The sequence below is a fragment of the Triticum aestivum genome, chromosome 7B (assembly GCF_018294505.1).
Source record: "Triticum aestivum cultivar Chinese Spring chromosome 7B, IWGSC CS RefSeq v2.1, whole genome shotgun sequence".
NCBI classification, from domain to species: domain Eukaryota; kingdom Viridiplantae; phylum Streptophyta; class Magnoliopsida; order Poales; family Poaceae; genus Triticum; species Triticum aestivum.
The window spans coordinates 255068176-255082804 of NC_057813.1; the positions used below are offsets into that span (position 1 = coordinate 255068176).

Sequence of the window (14629 nt, forward strand, 5' to 3'; positions counted from 1 at the left end):
GGCAAGGCAAAGTAGGCAGGCCATACCCATCACCGCCCGGCCGCCACATGTGTCAGCACCGCACACGCCGACGCCACCGTTCACCGTTACGCACTCTCCAGCAGCCTACCTCCCCTATAGAGTATCGTATAGCATAGTATAGATAGATAGAGTAACAGGTGCTTTCGCTTTGTACCTACCTCCTCTGCCGCCTTGCATGCTCGCTCGCGCTCGGGCCGGCGTGGCAGCCGGTCGCGCACGGCCAGAAAAATCCACGAGGCCCGGTCCGGTCGTGTCATGCCGTCACCCTAACCACCTCGACTCCCCTTCCAACAAACCAACCAACTCATCATCATCATCATCCTCTCTTTCTCTCCCGCTCGCGCGCCTACCTTCCCTTCCTCCCAAGAGAGCAAGCAGAGGAGCCGCCTATATAAATCCGCCCGCCCTTTCCTCCCCCCAATCTAGCCCGCACACGCTACGCCACGCCACACCAACACGTGAGCTAAGAAGCAAAAGCAAGGCGGATATACGTTTACACCACCATCAAAGAGCTTAGCGGCCATGGGTCGGTCGCCGTGCTGCGAGAAGGCGCACACCAACAAGGGCGCGTGGACGAGGGAGGAGGACGAGAGGCTGGTGGCCCACGTCCGGGCGCACGGGGAGGGCTGCTGGCGCTCGCTGCCCAGCGCCGCCGGCCTGCTGCGCTGCGGCAAGAGCTGCCGCCTCAGGTGGATCAACTACCTCCGCCCCGATCTCAAGCGCGGCAACTTCAGCCGCGACGAGGACGAGCTCATCGTCAAGCTCCACAGCCTCCTCGGCAACAAGTGGTCGCTCATCGCCGCGCGCCTCCCCGGGAGGACCGACAACGAGATCAAGAACTACTGGAACACGCACATCCGGAGGAAGCTGCTGGGCAGGGGGATCGACCCCGTCACGCACCGCCCCCTCACCGACGCCACCACCGTCTCCTTCGTCCATCCTGCAGAGGCGCCAAAGACGCAGCCGGTGACGGAGGAGAGGAAGCCGCCCAGGTGCCCGGACCTCAACCTGGACCTCTGCATCAGCTTGCCGTTCCAACAGGAGGAGGAACGGCCGCCGGCGAGAGCATGCGCCAAGCCGGTGAAGATGGAGCAGCTGCAGCAGGGCCGCCTCTGCTTCCGCTGCAGCATCCTGAGAGTGAGAGGAGCGGCGACGGAGTGCAGCTGCGGCAGCAACTTCCTGGGCCTCAGGGCCGGCATGCTCGACTTCAGAGGCCTCGAGATGAAATAGAAATTTGGGAATAATTATTCGATCAAACTTTCTGCTGTAAATTGTTGCTCCCTCCTACCACGTTTTTATTTACTTCTTAGGAAAAGAAATACTACAGTACTGGTAGATGGCGAGGAGGAGACTAGTATTATTAGGTGAGGATTTGTAGCCAGATCCTCCCTGCCCTCCCCGATTTGCTCAGTTTCATGTAAATTATTACTGCTCCACTGATGAAATGGAACGGAATGAAATAATACACTAGATACTAAATTCAGTGCGTTTCCCATGGTCTCATGTCTGTGTGAACATCTCAAACTTCCCGAGAAGAGAAGTGGCAACTGAAACACGTCCCAAGCAAGTGTATGAAATGAGTACTAGGTCTTGTCATTAGTTTGTTACTACTCGCTCCGTTCTAAAATAAGTGTCGTAGTTTCAGTTAGACCGTGCTGGTGGGATTCTTCAATTTCAAGATGTTCTTGTGCTGGAGAGTCCGTTGTGCTGGTGGTGCAGAACAGATTGGTTGGAGCGGGCAAGTTAGGTAGAGCTGTTTTGCGCGGGCTGTTGCTTTCGTACGTCTTGCCCTCTTCTCTTCTGTTTTGGGTAGGGGCGGCAGCAAGTTGAGATGCCGCCCGCTGCAAAGGGAATCAGCGGCCATCCCCCGTTTGGTTGTTGTTGGATTGGATCGGATTGGATTGGGGTTGGAGGCGCCGCTTTGTGTTGTGTTGGTGCACTCCTGTCTTCGCTAGATTCTATCGCCGCTTTTGGGTTGCTTTGGAGTCCGGACCAGTCTGAAAAGACTAACCAAAAGGCTGAATTTCCTTTTTTTTTCTTTTACCAACAAAAATGGACCTGTTTTTCTAGATACATAAACTGGGAGAAATCGGCCGATTTCTTAGCATGTATTCCCTCCGTCTGAAAAAACTTATCCCAAACTTGTTTTTCAAATTGATGTATCTGACATTGATACTAAATAAATCTATTTGAAGCAAACTTTTTCGAACGAATAAGAGCATTTTGATTAAAATATTATTCCCACCTCCGTACGGGGCGCCACAAATGGACTCTGAAATTCCCGCTCTCCGAAAAGTCAGTCATCAATGGACGAGGATTATCGGCCGTGGAAGATGCAGATCGCCTGTGCACCAAGGCGGACAGTGGAACATTTGGAAAGCGAGCAAGGAAGGAGGAGGGGCTTTGTGCCGGCCGGACAACGACGGTATCCTTGGATCCATTTTTGTAGTCGATAATGGCTGCCGACATGATTTATAGTCATGTAGTAGTAGTACCTCGTGCTATTAATTATTCCCACGACCGCAACTACATTTTGACGCAATAAAATACGGTAGATATTAGGTGATACCATCCTTTACATGCTCCCATGATATAATTTTTGAAAAGTCATATTCGAATGTTTTAAAAAATTCTGAAATTTTTTGTGGATGTTCACAAGACATATGTCTACAACTCCTAAAAAATTCAGATCAAAATTCGAAATGTATATTGAGAAATAAAAAAGACAAATCCATATGTGAAAAGTATCATTTTTGACACTATTCATATTTGTCTTCTTTTGACACTATTCATTCTAGATTTGTCTTTTTTGTTTCTCAATGTACATTTCGAATTTTGATCTGAATTTTCCAAGGGTTATAGAAATATGTCTTGTGAACATCCATAATTGTTTTCAGAATTTTTGAAAATATCTAAATGTTATTTTTCAAAAGTTGAAGCATGGTAGCATGTGAAGGATGGTATCATCTGATATTTTTCCATAAAATACACCTTCTATTCTTCTTCATGCACTCAGACCACCAAGATTCATTGAGATCGAAAGGTAAGTTCCGATCTTTTCTACGAACCAGTATTGCTATTTACTCACTCCAGAATCAGAATTCAACTCTGTGAGAGAGATAGGTCGCCAGGTTCAGAACAACCCAGTGTCGTGGAGCAAGATTCTGTGAGTGCCAAATGAGCAACTTTGGGCGGTGTTTTCTGCTATCGCTTGCTGTCTGGCTGACTGCTACGCTGAACCTGCCCCGTTAGAAATTGGCAAGCGCCCTTCACTATCCCCCAAACTACTAAAGCATATAGTGTAAAGTATAAACTATGCGCCGCCGCTGTCCAGTACTCTCTCCGTAGCAAAATAAGTGTCGGAAGAAGTTTTAAGAAAGAAAGAAAGTAGAAGAACACTGCCACTGTTTCTCCTTTCTTCTTCTAGTCGTCCATGCAATATATAAACCATGCGACTGGAGAACAGAAGAGTGTAGCGTTGGTGGTATTCAGAGTCGAGACAATATCAGGTGAAAACCACACCTTCAGTGAATGGTTGGAAACTTTACCACAGGCTGTTGGATCTTGTATGTATGGTTTAGATCCATCCATAACTGCTACATGCAGTTTTGCAGAAAAACGCCCGCCCCAGCAATGTTGTTCTGCACATGACCCCCTGACACATACAAGTATTACAGCTAGCTACCTCGTCATATGTGGGGCTTCATCACATGTCTCCACCTATTTGTGTTGATTGCGTGAAACTAAACGAAGACAAAAATTGAATGATGGGTACTACCCAATTCCTTGTAAATTTAAGTAGAACAAATAGTAAAATACAACAGCTAAAACCATTGCCCAGATTAATGACGAAACCACAACCAAAACCATTACCCAGTTGAAGAACTCCTGCACCTCACCTAGCACATTTCTAGCAATTGAAAAAAATTCCTAGAATATATTTAAGTAAAGCAAAACAGCACAGTTGCACATAGTGTGATTATGCAGCAAGAATGTGATTCAGTCATTTAAATAATGCCACACTCCAATACACGGTTGCAAAATAGATGCATCATTAACAGTGATGGCAAATCTACACCTTTATACATCAGTCATTGAGCACATAGCTCCAGTACACTAGCTAACAACTTGCGGATGCCTGACCCCAACAGATAATACCTCCAGTACACTAGCTAACAACTTGAAGAAGTCTGGTGCCAATAGCTAATAGCTCCACTACACTAGCCAAGAACATACTAATGCAATACTAATAGTCCTAAAAACTTGCAGAGGTCGGTAGGGCCAACAGGCAACCTGAAACAAAAAAAAAATTAATTGGTCAAGCAATAGGAAAACTCGCAAGAATTTATACCTAATTTTTAATTTTAATATATGAATATAGATATATCAAGTGCATGTTGTATTTATTAGCAAGCAAAATTTTAGAACTATTCTCAAAATTAAGTCCAGAGGAATGTACCGTCATCATGTTTGCTGCACTTCTTTGTTCTTGTTCTTCTCTTTCTGTCTTCGCTCCAAGGGGAAAGGCACGGGATGGCTCATCTTCCATCAGGGATGTTGTACCAGGTACAGGAAGATTACGGGGGTCCTTTTACAATTCGTCCATCTTTTCATCTCACAACATACACTCCTTATCCAACGGCACGGGATCAAGTTTTCATGCTTCCATTGAATATATGGTTTCCATCAGATATGTACTCTTCAGAGTCAGAGGACATGATGCTTGTTTGTCGCCGAACGAATGGCATGGAGGGTAACATGCAAAGAAACGTACTACTACAACTTTTGTCACTCTTTATCGAAAAAACAACTTCTACCCCAAAACTCTTGTTCTCGATGCGTGTATAGAGTATAGACTAGGATAGTGAAGTGTCACAACCCACAACCAGAGAGAGGGGAGATCCATGATTTTCAACATGGAGGTAAAAGACAAGAGGTCCTTTTCCTTCCTCTTGCAAGTGATCACCAAAGCTAGTACATGATGCACATATCAGTCTGACGTCGCCAGTTTTGCGGGTCGGTGATACGTTTGGTAGGCAGCAGGAGCTTCCACGCTCTTCCGGCTTGCTTCTTTCATTAATGTTTAATCTTTCTCCCCCCGCTGTTACTTTCACTCTTCTGCTGCTCAAATTATAAGAAAACAGAAATAACTTATACTCCCTCCGTCCGAAAATACTTGTCATCAAAATGGAAAAAAAGATGTATGTAGAATTAAAAATACATCTACATACATCCCCTTTTATTCATTTTGATGACAAGTATTTTCGGACGGAGGGAGTATATCATAGGTAGCATATGAGATTATTTTTCTTAATAAATACTCAAGTGAAGTAACTGACTTATCCAGCTGTACTCACTAGTCACTCGTGTACTTGCGCTCAAAATCTGCCATGGGAAACTCTAAGGCTGGTCACAGTGGACAAGAACATAAGCTAGTAACTTACACACTTTTCTAGACTATGTTACTACCTCCATAGTGGATAGAAACATCTATATAGTGTCATGCAACGATGTATTTATTAGGTTATAGACTCATTGTTTCTTGAAGTGTGTGATGTTTCGGTAACTTAGCTAGTTACCACAAGCACCTCTCTCTTCATTAAATATGTGCCGCATAAGCAAAGTTGTATTGGAGTGTGTGATGTTACTCCTAAGGCTGGTCACGGTGTGGAGGAACTTTCGAGTAACATCACACACTCCAATACAATTTTGCTTATGTGGCACGTATTTAATGAAGAGAGAGGTGCTTGTGGTAACTAGTTAAGTTACCGGAACATCACACACTTCAAGAAACAATGAGTCTATAACTAATAAAACATCGTTGCATGACACTACATAGATGTTCCTATCCACTATGGAGATAGTAACATAATCTAGGGAAGTGTGTAAGTTACTAGCTTATATTCTTGCCCATTGTGACCAGCCTAAGTTCCTCCCCATTGTGACCAGCCTAAGTGCTGCTAATGACAACAGCTACCGAGGCCAACGTTGCGAATTAAGATTGATAATTAAGTAGAGCCATCACCGGATCCGTGACGGTAGATGGAGTAGGACCGATCGGATGGACCACAGACGCCGCTGTTGGGAGCTCCCAAAGATCCAGCGGCGTTCACATGGGACAATGACATTCTTCCAGTGCTGTCACTGTAGTTCCCATCCACCACGCCGCTGCCGCTGCTGCTGCCTGGAGTAGCTAGCTCTTAAACGAGCGGTGAGCGAAGCATGGACGGAGTTGGCACATCCTCTCTTCTCTGTTGTAATGAAGAGGATTGGGTAGGTGGTTGGCCGGGTGGCCAGTCGCTCATTTCAAAATCTACGATTTTCCTATTTTTCAGAGGTATCTTAATTCCTTTTTTGCGTCGGTCACTTTTTTCTTCTTCCTTTCTTTCCCCTCCGATCATTTTTAGTTTGTATATAAATTTTGTCTGAAGGCTAAGTATCCCTATTTGATCAAACTTATAAGAAAATACAAACATTCACAATATCAAATCCATATTTTTAGATTTATTATGAAATATAGTTTCATAAAATATATAATTGGTATGGTAGATATTGATATTTTTTAATATCAATTTGGTCAAACCTTGCAATCTTGACAAAAAGGGTTTCGGCCCGCTTTATATTAGAAAGCAACCGCACCAACACCCGACAACATCGACGGTTCAAACGAAAGTAGAGAGTGCAACAAGGTACAAAATAAGTTCAGCTGGGGCCACAACACAGCAAACCCGTGCAAATAAACGGAGGCTACTGGCTAATCCGGCTCGGGCGGTGGCCAAGGAGTTGGTGGAGCAATGGATCCGGCGGTGGAGCGAAGGCCTGCAATGATCAAGTCGTTGTTGTCTCGATCGCGCCGCTTGCTAAGCGGTGTCCAAAGCTATAAGAAGCCATGCATTTTGTAAATTGCATCAGTCGCACGGAGCGGAATCACATGCTTTATCACAAGTTTAGTGTGCACATTCCATAAGGTCCATGTGAGGGTGCCCATCGCCACCCAAAGGGATGGGCGAACCATGCATGGGAAGCCAAGGATCTCCCGAAACATGTTCGGGAGATTATCATGGCACCAAATCCCTCCCATTGCATCCAGGAAATAGCTCCAGAGGGAGATCGCTGCCGGGCAGAGGAAGAATATGTGGTTGGAGTCCTCCGGAACTCCACATAGCGGGCATAGCCCAGCACTAGGACCGTTTCATTTAATCACTTCTGTATCCAAAGGTAGGCGACCACGTACCCATTGCCAAAGGAGGATACAAATCTTCATCGGCAGCTTAATCTCCCATAGGAGATTTAGTTTGGCTGGACTAGGAGTGGCCAAGATTGCGTGGTATAAGGACTTTGTCGAAAACATGCCACTTGGTTCGAGGTGCCAAGAGATGGCGTCATGCTCAAGAGTGGGCAAGTGTAGGGCCACGAACTCCAGTAGCTCCGCCAATTGATCCCGCTCAAGAGGACCAAAGGTGCGCCGGAAGCAACGCTCCAAGGTCCGCCAAAGCTGCACCCACCGTGAGCTACAGACAGGTGCAAATACTAAAGAGCTAACATAACTGCTCTGCAAACGGTCTAGTGCCCGACCAGCGATCCAACCAGAACAATGTGTTAGTGCCCGAGCCAGCACAAATCAAAGATCCTATCCGAAGAATCGGCAACAATAATATGATTGGCTGCCAGAACTGTGAGCCACCCGCTCTAGGGGCGAAAGCTAATGGTTGTTCACGCAAATATTTTTCGTGGATAATCTCAAGCCACAACACACCGTCACTGGTCTCAATACGCCACAACCACTTAGATAATAGGGCAATGTTCATCCGCTTGGAGGAAATGACCCCAAGGCTGCCCTGGTCTTTGGGCTTGCATATCTTAGACCATTTAACCATGTGATGTTTCCACCGGTCACCCTTCCCGCCTAGAAGAACCGGGACTAGTACTTGGCAATCTCCTGATGGATGGATTCATGTAAACTATAGAATCCCATCATATACATCAACATGCTAATCCATGGAGGAGTTGATCAAAACCACCCTCGCTACCTTGGAGAGCCAACACCCTTGCCATGGTTCGAACTGATGTTGAACCTTGTGTAGGGGAACGTAGTAATTTCAAAAAAATTCCTACGTACACGCAAGATCATGGTGATGGCATAGCAACAAGAGGGGAGAGTGTTGTCCACGTACCCTCGTAGACCATAAGCGGAAGCGTTATGACAACGCGGTTGATGTAGTCGTACGTCTTCACGATCCGACCGATCCAAGTACCGAACGTACGGCACCTCCGAGTTCAGCACACGTTCAGCTCGATGACGATCCCCGGGCTCTGATCCAGCAAAGCTTCGGGGATGAGTTCCGTCAGCACGACGGCGTGGTGACGATGATGGTGTTCTACCGGCGCAGGGCTTCGCCTAAACTCCGCGACGATATGACCGAGGTGGAATATGGCGGAGGAGGGCACCGCACACAGCTAAGGAACGATCCGTAGATCAACTTGTGTTCCATGGGGTGCCCCCCTGCCCCCGTATATAAAGGAGCAAGGGGAGGAGGCGGCCGGCCAGGGAGAGGCACGCCAAGGGGAGTCCTACTCCCACCGGGAGTAGGACTCCCTCCTTCCTTGTTGGAGTAGGAGAAGGGGGAAAGAGGGGGAGAGGAGGAAGGAAAGAGGGGCTGCACCCCTTGTCCAATTCGGACCAGAGGGGGGCTGCGCGCCTCCTTCCTTTCGGCCTCTCTCCTCAATTCCCGTATGGCCCAATAAGGCCCGTATACTCCCCGGCGAATCCCCGTAACTCTCCGGTACTCCGAAAAATACCCGAATCACTCGGAACCTTTCCGAACTCCGAATATAGTCGTCCAATATATCGATCTTTACGTCTCGACCATTTCGAGACTCCTCGTCATGTCCCCGATCTCATCCGGGACTCCGAACTCCTTCGGTACATCAAAACTCATAAACTCATAATATAACTGTCATCGAAACCTTAAGCGTGCGGACCCTACGGGTTCGAGAACTATGTAGACATGACCTAGAACTATTCTTGGTCAATAACCAATAGCGGAACCTGGATGCCCATATTGGCTCCTACATATTCTACGAAGATCTTTATCGGTCAAACCGCATAACAACATACTTTGTTCCCTTTGTCATCGGTATGTTACTTGCCCGAGATTCGATCGTCGGTATCCAATACCTAGTTCAATCTCGTTACCGGCAAGTCTCTTTACTCGTTACGTAATGCATCATTCCGTAACTAACTCATTAGCTACATTGCTTGCAAGGCTTATAGTGATGTGCATTACCGAGAGGGCCCAGAGATACCTCTCCGACAATCGGAGTGACAAAACCTAATCTCGAAATACGCCAACCCAACATGTACCTTCGGAGACACCTGTAGTACTCCTTTATAATCACCCAGTTACGTTGTGACGTTTGGTAGCACCCAAAGTGTTCCTCCGGTAAACGGGAGTTGCATAATCTCATAGTTACAGGAACATGTATAAGTCATGAAGAAAGCAATAGCAACATACTAAACGATCAAGTGCTAGGCTAACGGAATGGGTCATGTCAATCACATCATTCTCCTAATGATGTGATCCCATTAATCAAATGACAACACATGTCTATGGTTAGGAAACATAACCATCTTTGATTAATGAGCTAGTCAAGTAGAGGCATACTAGTGACTATATGTTTGTCTATGTATTCACACATGTATCATGTTTCCGGTTAATACAATTCTAGCATGAATAATAAACATTTATCATGAAATAAGGAAATAAATAATAACTTTATTATTGCCTCTAGGGCATATTTCCTTCAGTCTCCCACTTGCACTAGAGTCAATAATCTAGTTCACATCGCTATGTGATTTAACACCAATATTCACATCTGCATGTGATTAATACCCATAGTTCACATCATCATGTGATCAACACCCAAAGGGTTTACTAGAGTCAATAATCTAGTTCACATCGCTATGTGATTAACACCCAAAAGAGTACTAAGGTATGATCATGTTTTGCTCGTGAGAGAAGCTTAGTCAACGGGTCTGTCATATTCAGAGCCGTATGTATTTTGCAAATATTCTATGTCCACAATGCTCTGCACGGAGCTACTCTAGCTAATTGCTCCCACTTTTAATATGTATCCAGATTGAGACTTAGAGTCATCTGGATTGGTGTAAAAGCTTGCATCGTTGTAACTTTTACGACGGGCTCTTTTATCACCTCCATAATCGAGAAACATCTCCTTAGTCCTCACTAAGGATATTCTTGACCCATGTCCAGTGATCTACTTATTAGATCAAAATTGTATTCCTTTGCCAAACACAGAGCAAGGTATACAATAGGTCTGGTTCACAGCATAGCATACTTTATAGAACCTATGACTGAGGCATAGGGAATGACTTTTCATTCTCTTTCTATTTTCTGCAATGGTCGGGTCTTGAGTCTTACTCAACTTCACACCTTGTAACACAGGCAAGAACTCCTTTCTTTGACTGTTCCATTTTGAACTATTTCAAAAATTTATCAAGGTATGTACTCATTGAAAAATCTTATCAAGCGTCTTGATCTATCTATATAGATCTTGATGCTCAATGTGTAAGCAGCTTCACCGAGGTCTTGCTTTGAAAAACTCTTATTCAAGTATCCTTTCATGCTATCCAGAATTTCCATATCATTTCCAATTAACAATATGTCATCCACATATAATATTAGAAATGCTACAGAGCTCCCACTCACTTTCTTGTAAATACAGGCTTCTTCAAAAGTCTGTATAAAACCATATGCTTTGATCAACTCATCAAAGCATATATTCCAACTCCGAGATGCTTGCACCAGTCCATAGATGGATCGCTGGAGCTTGCACAATTTGTTAGCACCTTTAGGATTGACAAAACCTTCTGGTTGCATCATATACAACTCTTCTTTAAGAAAACCATTAAGGAATGCAGTTTTGTTTATCCATTTGCCAGATTTCATAAAATGTGGCAATTGCTAACATGATTCAGATAGACTTAAGCATAGATACGAGTGAAAAACTCTCATCGTAGTCAACACCTTGAACTTGTCGAAAACCTTTTGCGACAATTCTAGCTTTGTAGATAGTAACACTATCAGCGTCCGTCTTCCTCTTGAAGATCCATTTAATCTCAATGTCTCGCCGATCATTGGGCAAGTCAATCAAAATCCATACTTTGTTTTCATACATGGATCTTATCTCAGATCTCATGGCCTCAAGCCATTTTGTAGAATTTGGGCTCATCATTGCTTCCTCATAGTTCGTAGGTTCATCATGGTCTAGTAACATGACTTCCAGAACATGATTACCGTACCACTCTGGCGCGGATCTTACTCTGGAAGACCTACGAGGTTTGGTAGCAACTTGATCTGAAGTTTCATGATCATCATCATTAACTTCCTCACTAATTGGTCTAGGAATCACTGGAACTGATTTCTGTGATGAACTACTTTCCTAATAAGGGAGAAGGTACAATTACCTCATCAAGTTCTACTTTCCCCCCACTCACTTCTTTCGAGAGAAACTTCTTCTCTAAAAAGGATCCATCTTAGCAACGAATAATTTGCCTTCAGATCTGTGATAGAAGGCGTACCCAACAGTTTCCTTTGGGTATTCTATGAAGACGCACTTCTCCGATTTGGGTTCGAGCTTATCAGGTTGAAACTTTTTCACATAAGCATTGCAACTCCAAACTTTAAGAAATGACAGCTTAGGTTTACTGCTAAACCATAGTTCATACGGTATCGTCTCAATGGATTTAGATGGTGCCCTTTTAACGTGAATGCAGCTGTCTCTAATGCATAACCCTAAAACAATAGTGGTAAATCAGTAAGAGACATCATAGATCGCACCATATCCAATAAAGTGCGGTTACGACGTTCGGACACACCATAACGTTGTGGTGTTCCAGGTGGCGTGAGCTGTGAAACTAATCCACATTGTTTTAATTGAAGACCAAACTCGTAACTCAAATATTTGTCTCCGTGATCAGATCGCAGAAACTTTATTTTCTTGTTACAATGATTTTTCCACTTCACTCTGAAATTCTTTGAACCTTTCAACTATTTCAGACTTATGTTTCATCAAGTAGATATACCCATATCTGCTCAAATCATCTTGTGAAGGTCAGAAAATAACGATACTTGCCACGAGCATCAACACTCATTGGATCGCATACATCGGTATGTATTATTTCCAATAAGTCAGTAGCTTGTTCCATTGTTCCGGAGAACGGAGTTTTAGTCATCTTGCCCAAAAGGCACGGTTCGCAAGCATCAAATGATTCATAACCAAGTGATTCCAAAAATCCATCTTTATGGAGTTTCTTCATGCGCTTTACACCGATATGACCCAAACGGCAGTGCCACAAATAAGTTGCACTATCATTATTAACTTTGCATCTTTTGGCATCAATATTATGAATATGTGTATCACTACGATCGAGATCCAACAAACTATGTTCATTGGGTGTATGACCATCGAAGGTCTTATTCATGTAAACAGAACAACAATTATTCTCTGACTTTAAATGAATAACCGTATTGCAATAAACATGATCAAATCATATTCATGCTCAACGCAAACGCCAAATAACATTTATTTAGGTTTAACACTAATCCCGAAAGTATAGGGAGTGTGCGATGATGATCATATCAATCTTGGAACTACTTCCAACACTCATCGTCACTTCCCCTTCAACTAGTCTCTGTTTATTCTGTAACTCCTGTTTCGAGTTACTAATCTTAGCAACCGAACAAGTATCAAATACTCAGGGGCTACTATAAACACTAGTAAGGCACACATCAATAACCTGTATATCAAATATACCCTTGTTCACTTTGCCATCCTTCTTATCCACCAAATATTCAGGGCATTTCCGCTTCCAGTGACCATTTCCTTTGCAGTGTAAGCACTCAGTTTCAGGCTTTGGTTCAGCTTTGGGCTTCTTCGTGGGAGTGACAACTTGCTTGTCATTCTACTTGAAGTTCCCTTTCTTTCCCTTTGCCCTTTTCTTGAAACTAGTGATCTTGTCAACCATCAACACTTGATGCTCTTTCTTGATTTCTACCTTCGTCGATTTCAACATCACGAAGAGCTCGGGAATCGTTTTCGTCATCCCTTGCATACTATAGTTCATCACAAAGTTCTACTAACTTGGTGATGGTGACTAGAGAATTCTGTCAATCACTATCTTATCTGGAAGATTAACTCCCACTTGATTCAAGCGATTGTAGTACCCAGACAATCTGAGCACATGCTCACTAGTTGAGCGATTCTCCTCCATCTTTTAGCTATAGAACTTGTTGGAGACTTCATATCTCTCAACTCGGGTATTTGCTTGAAATATTAACTTCAACTCCTGGAACATCTCATATGGTCCATGACGTTCAAAACGTCTTTGAAGTCCCGATTCTAAGCCGTTAAGCATGGTGCACTAAACTATCAAGTAGTCATCATATTGAGCTAGCCAAACGTTCATAACGTCTGCATCTGCTCCTGCAATAGGTCTGTCACCTAGCGGTGCATTAAGGACATAATTCTTCTGTGCAGCAATGAGGATAAACCTCAGATCACGGATCCAATCCGCATCATTGCTACTAACATCTTTCAACACAATTTTCTCTAGGAACATATCAAAATAAACATATGAAAGCAACAACGCAAGCTATTGATCTACAACATAATTTGCAAAATACTACCAGGACTAAGTTCATGATAAATTTAAGTTCAATTAATCATATTACTTAAGAACTCCCACTTAGACAGACATCTCTCGAATCATCTAAGTGATCACGTGATCCAAATCAACTAAACCATAACCGATCATCACGTGAGATGGAGTAGTTTTCAATGGTGAACATCACTATGTTGATCATATCTACTATATGATTCACGCTCGACCTTTCGGTCTCCGTGTTCCGAGGCCATATCTGCATATGCTAGGCTCGTCAAGTATAACCTGAATATTCTGAGTGTGCAAAACTGACTTGCACCCGTTGTAGATGGACGTAGAGCTTATCACACCCGATCATCACGTGGTGTCTGGGCACGACGAACTTTGGCAACGGTGCATATTCAGGGAGAACACTTCTTGATAATTTTAGTGAGAGATCATCTTAAAATGCTACCGTCAATCAAAGCAAGATAAGATGCATAAAGGATAAACATCACATGCAATCAATATAAGTGATATGATATGGCCATCATCATCTTGTGCTTGTGATCTCCATCTCCGAAGCACCGTCGTGATCACCATCGTCACCGGCGCGACACCTTGATCTCCATCGTAGCATCGTTGTCGTTTACGCCATCTATTGTTTCTACGACTATCGCTACCACTTAGTGATAAAGTAAAGCAATTACAGGGCGTTTGCATTTCATACAATAAAGCGACAACCATATGGCTCCTGCCAGTTGCCGATAACTTCGGTTACAAAACATGATCATCTCATACAATAAAATATAGCATCACGTCTTGACCATATCACATCACAACATGCCCTGCAAAAACAAGTTAGACGTCCTCTACTTTGTTGTTGCAAATTTTACGTGGCTGCTACGGGCTTAGCAAGAACCGTTCTTACCTACGCATCAAAAC

The 14629-nt window shown here is 43.9% G+C and overlaps 1 protein-coding gene across 1 annotated transcript; it reads left to right on the plus strand.

Moving 5' to 3' along the window:
* The first annotated feature begins 303 nt into the window (after positions 1 to 303).
* LOC123161720 (myb-related protein Zm38) lies at positions 304 to 1504 on the plus strand. Its single transcript, XM_044579527.1, has one exon. It carries the CDS (start codon positions 544 to 546, stop codon positions 1249 to 1251), a length of 708 nt encoding a protein of 235 aa, XP_044435462.1. The 5' UTR covers positions 304 to 543; the 3' UTR covers positions 1252 to 1504.
* The last annotated feature ends 13125 nt before the right edge of the window (positions 1505 to 14629 follow it).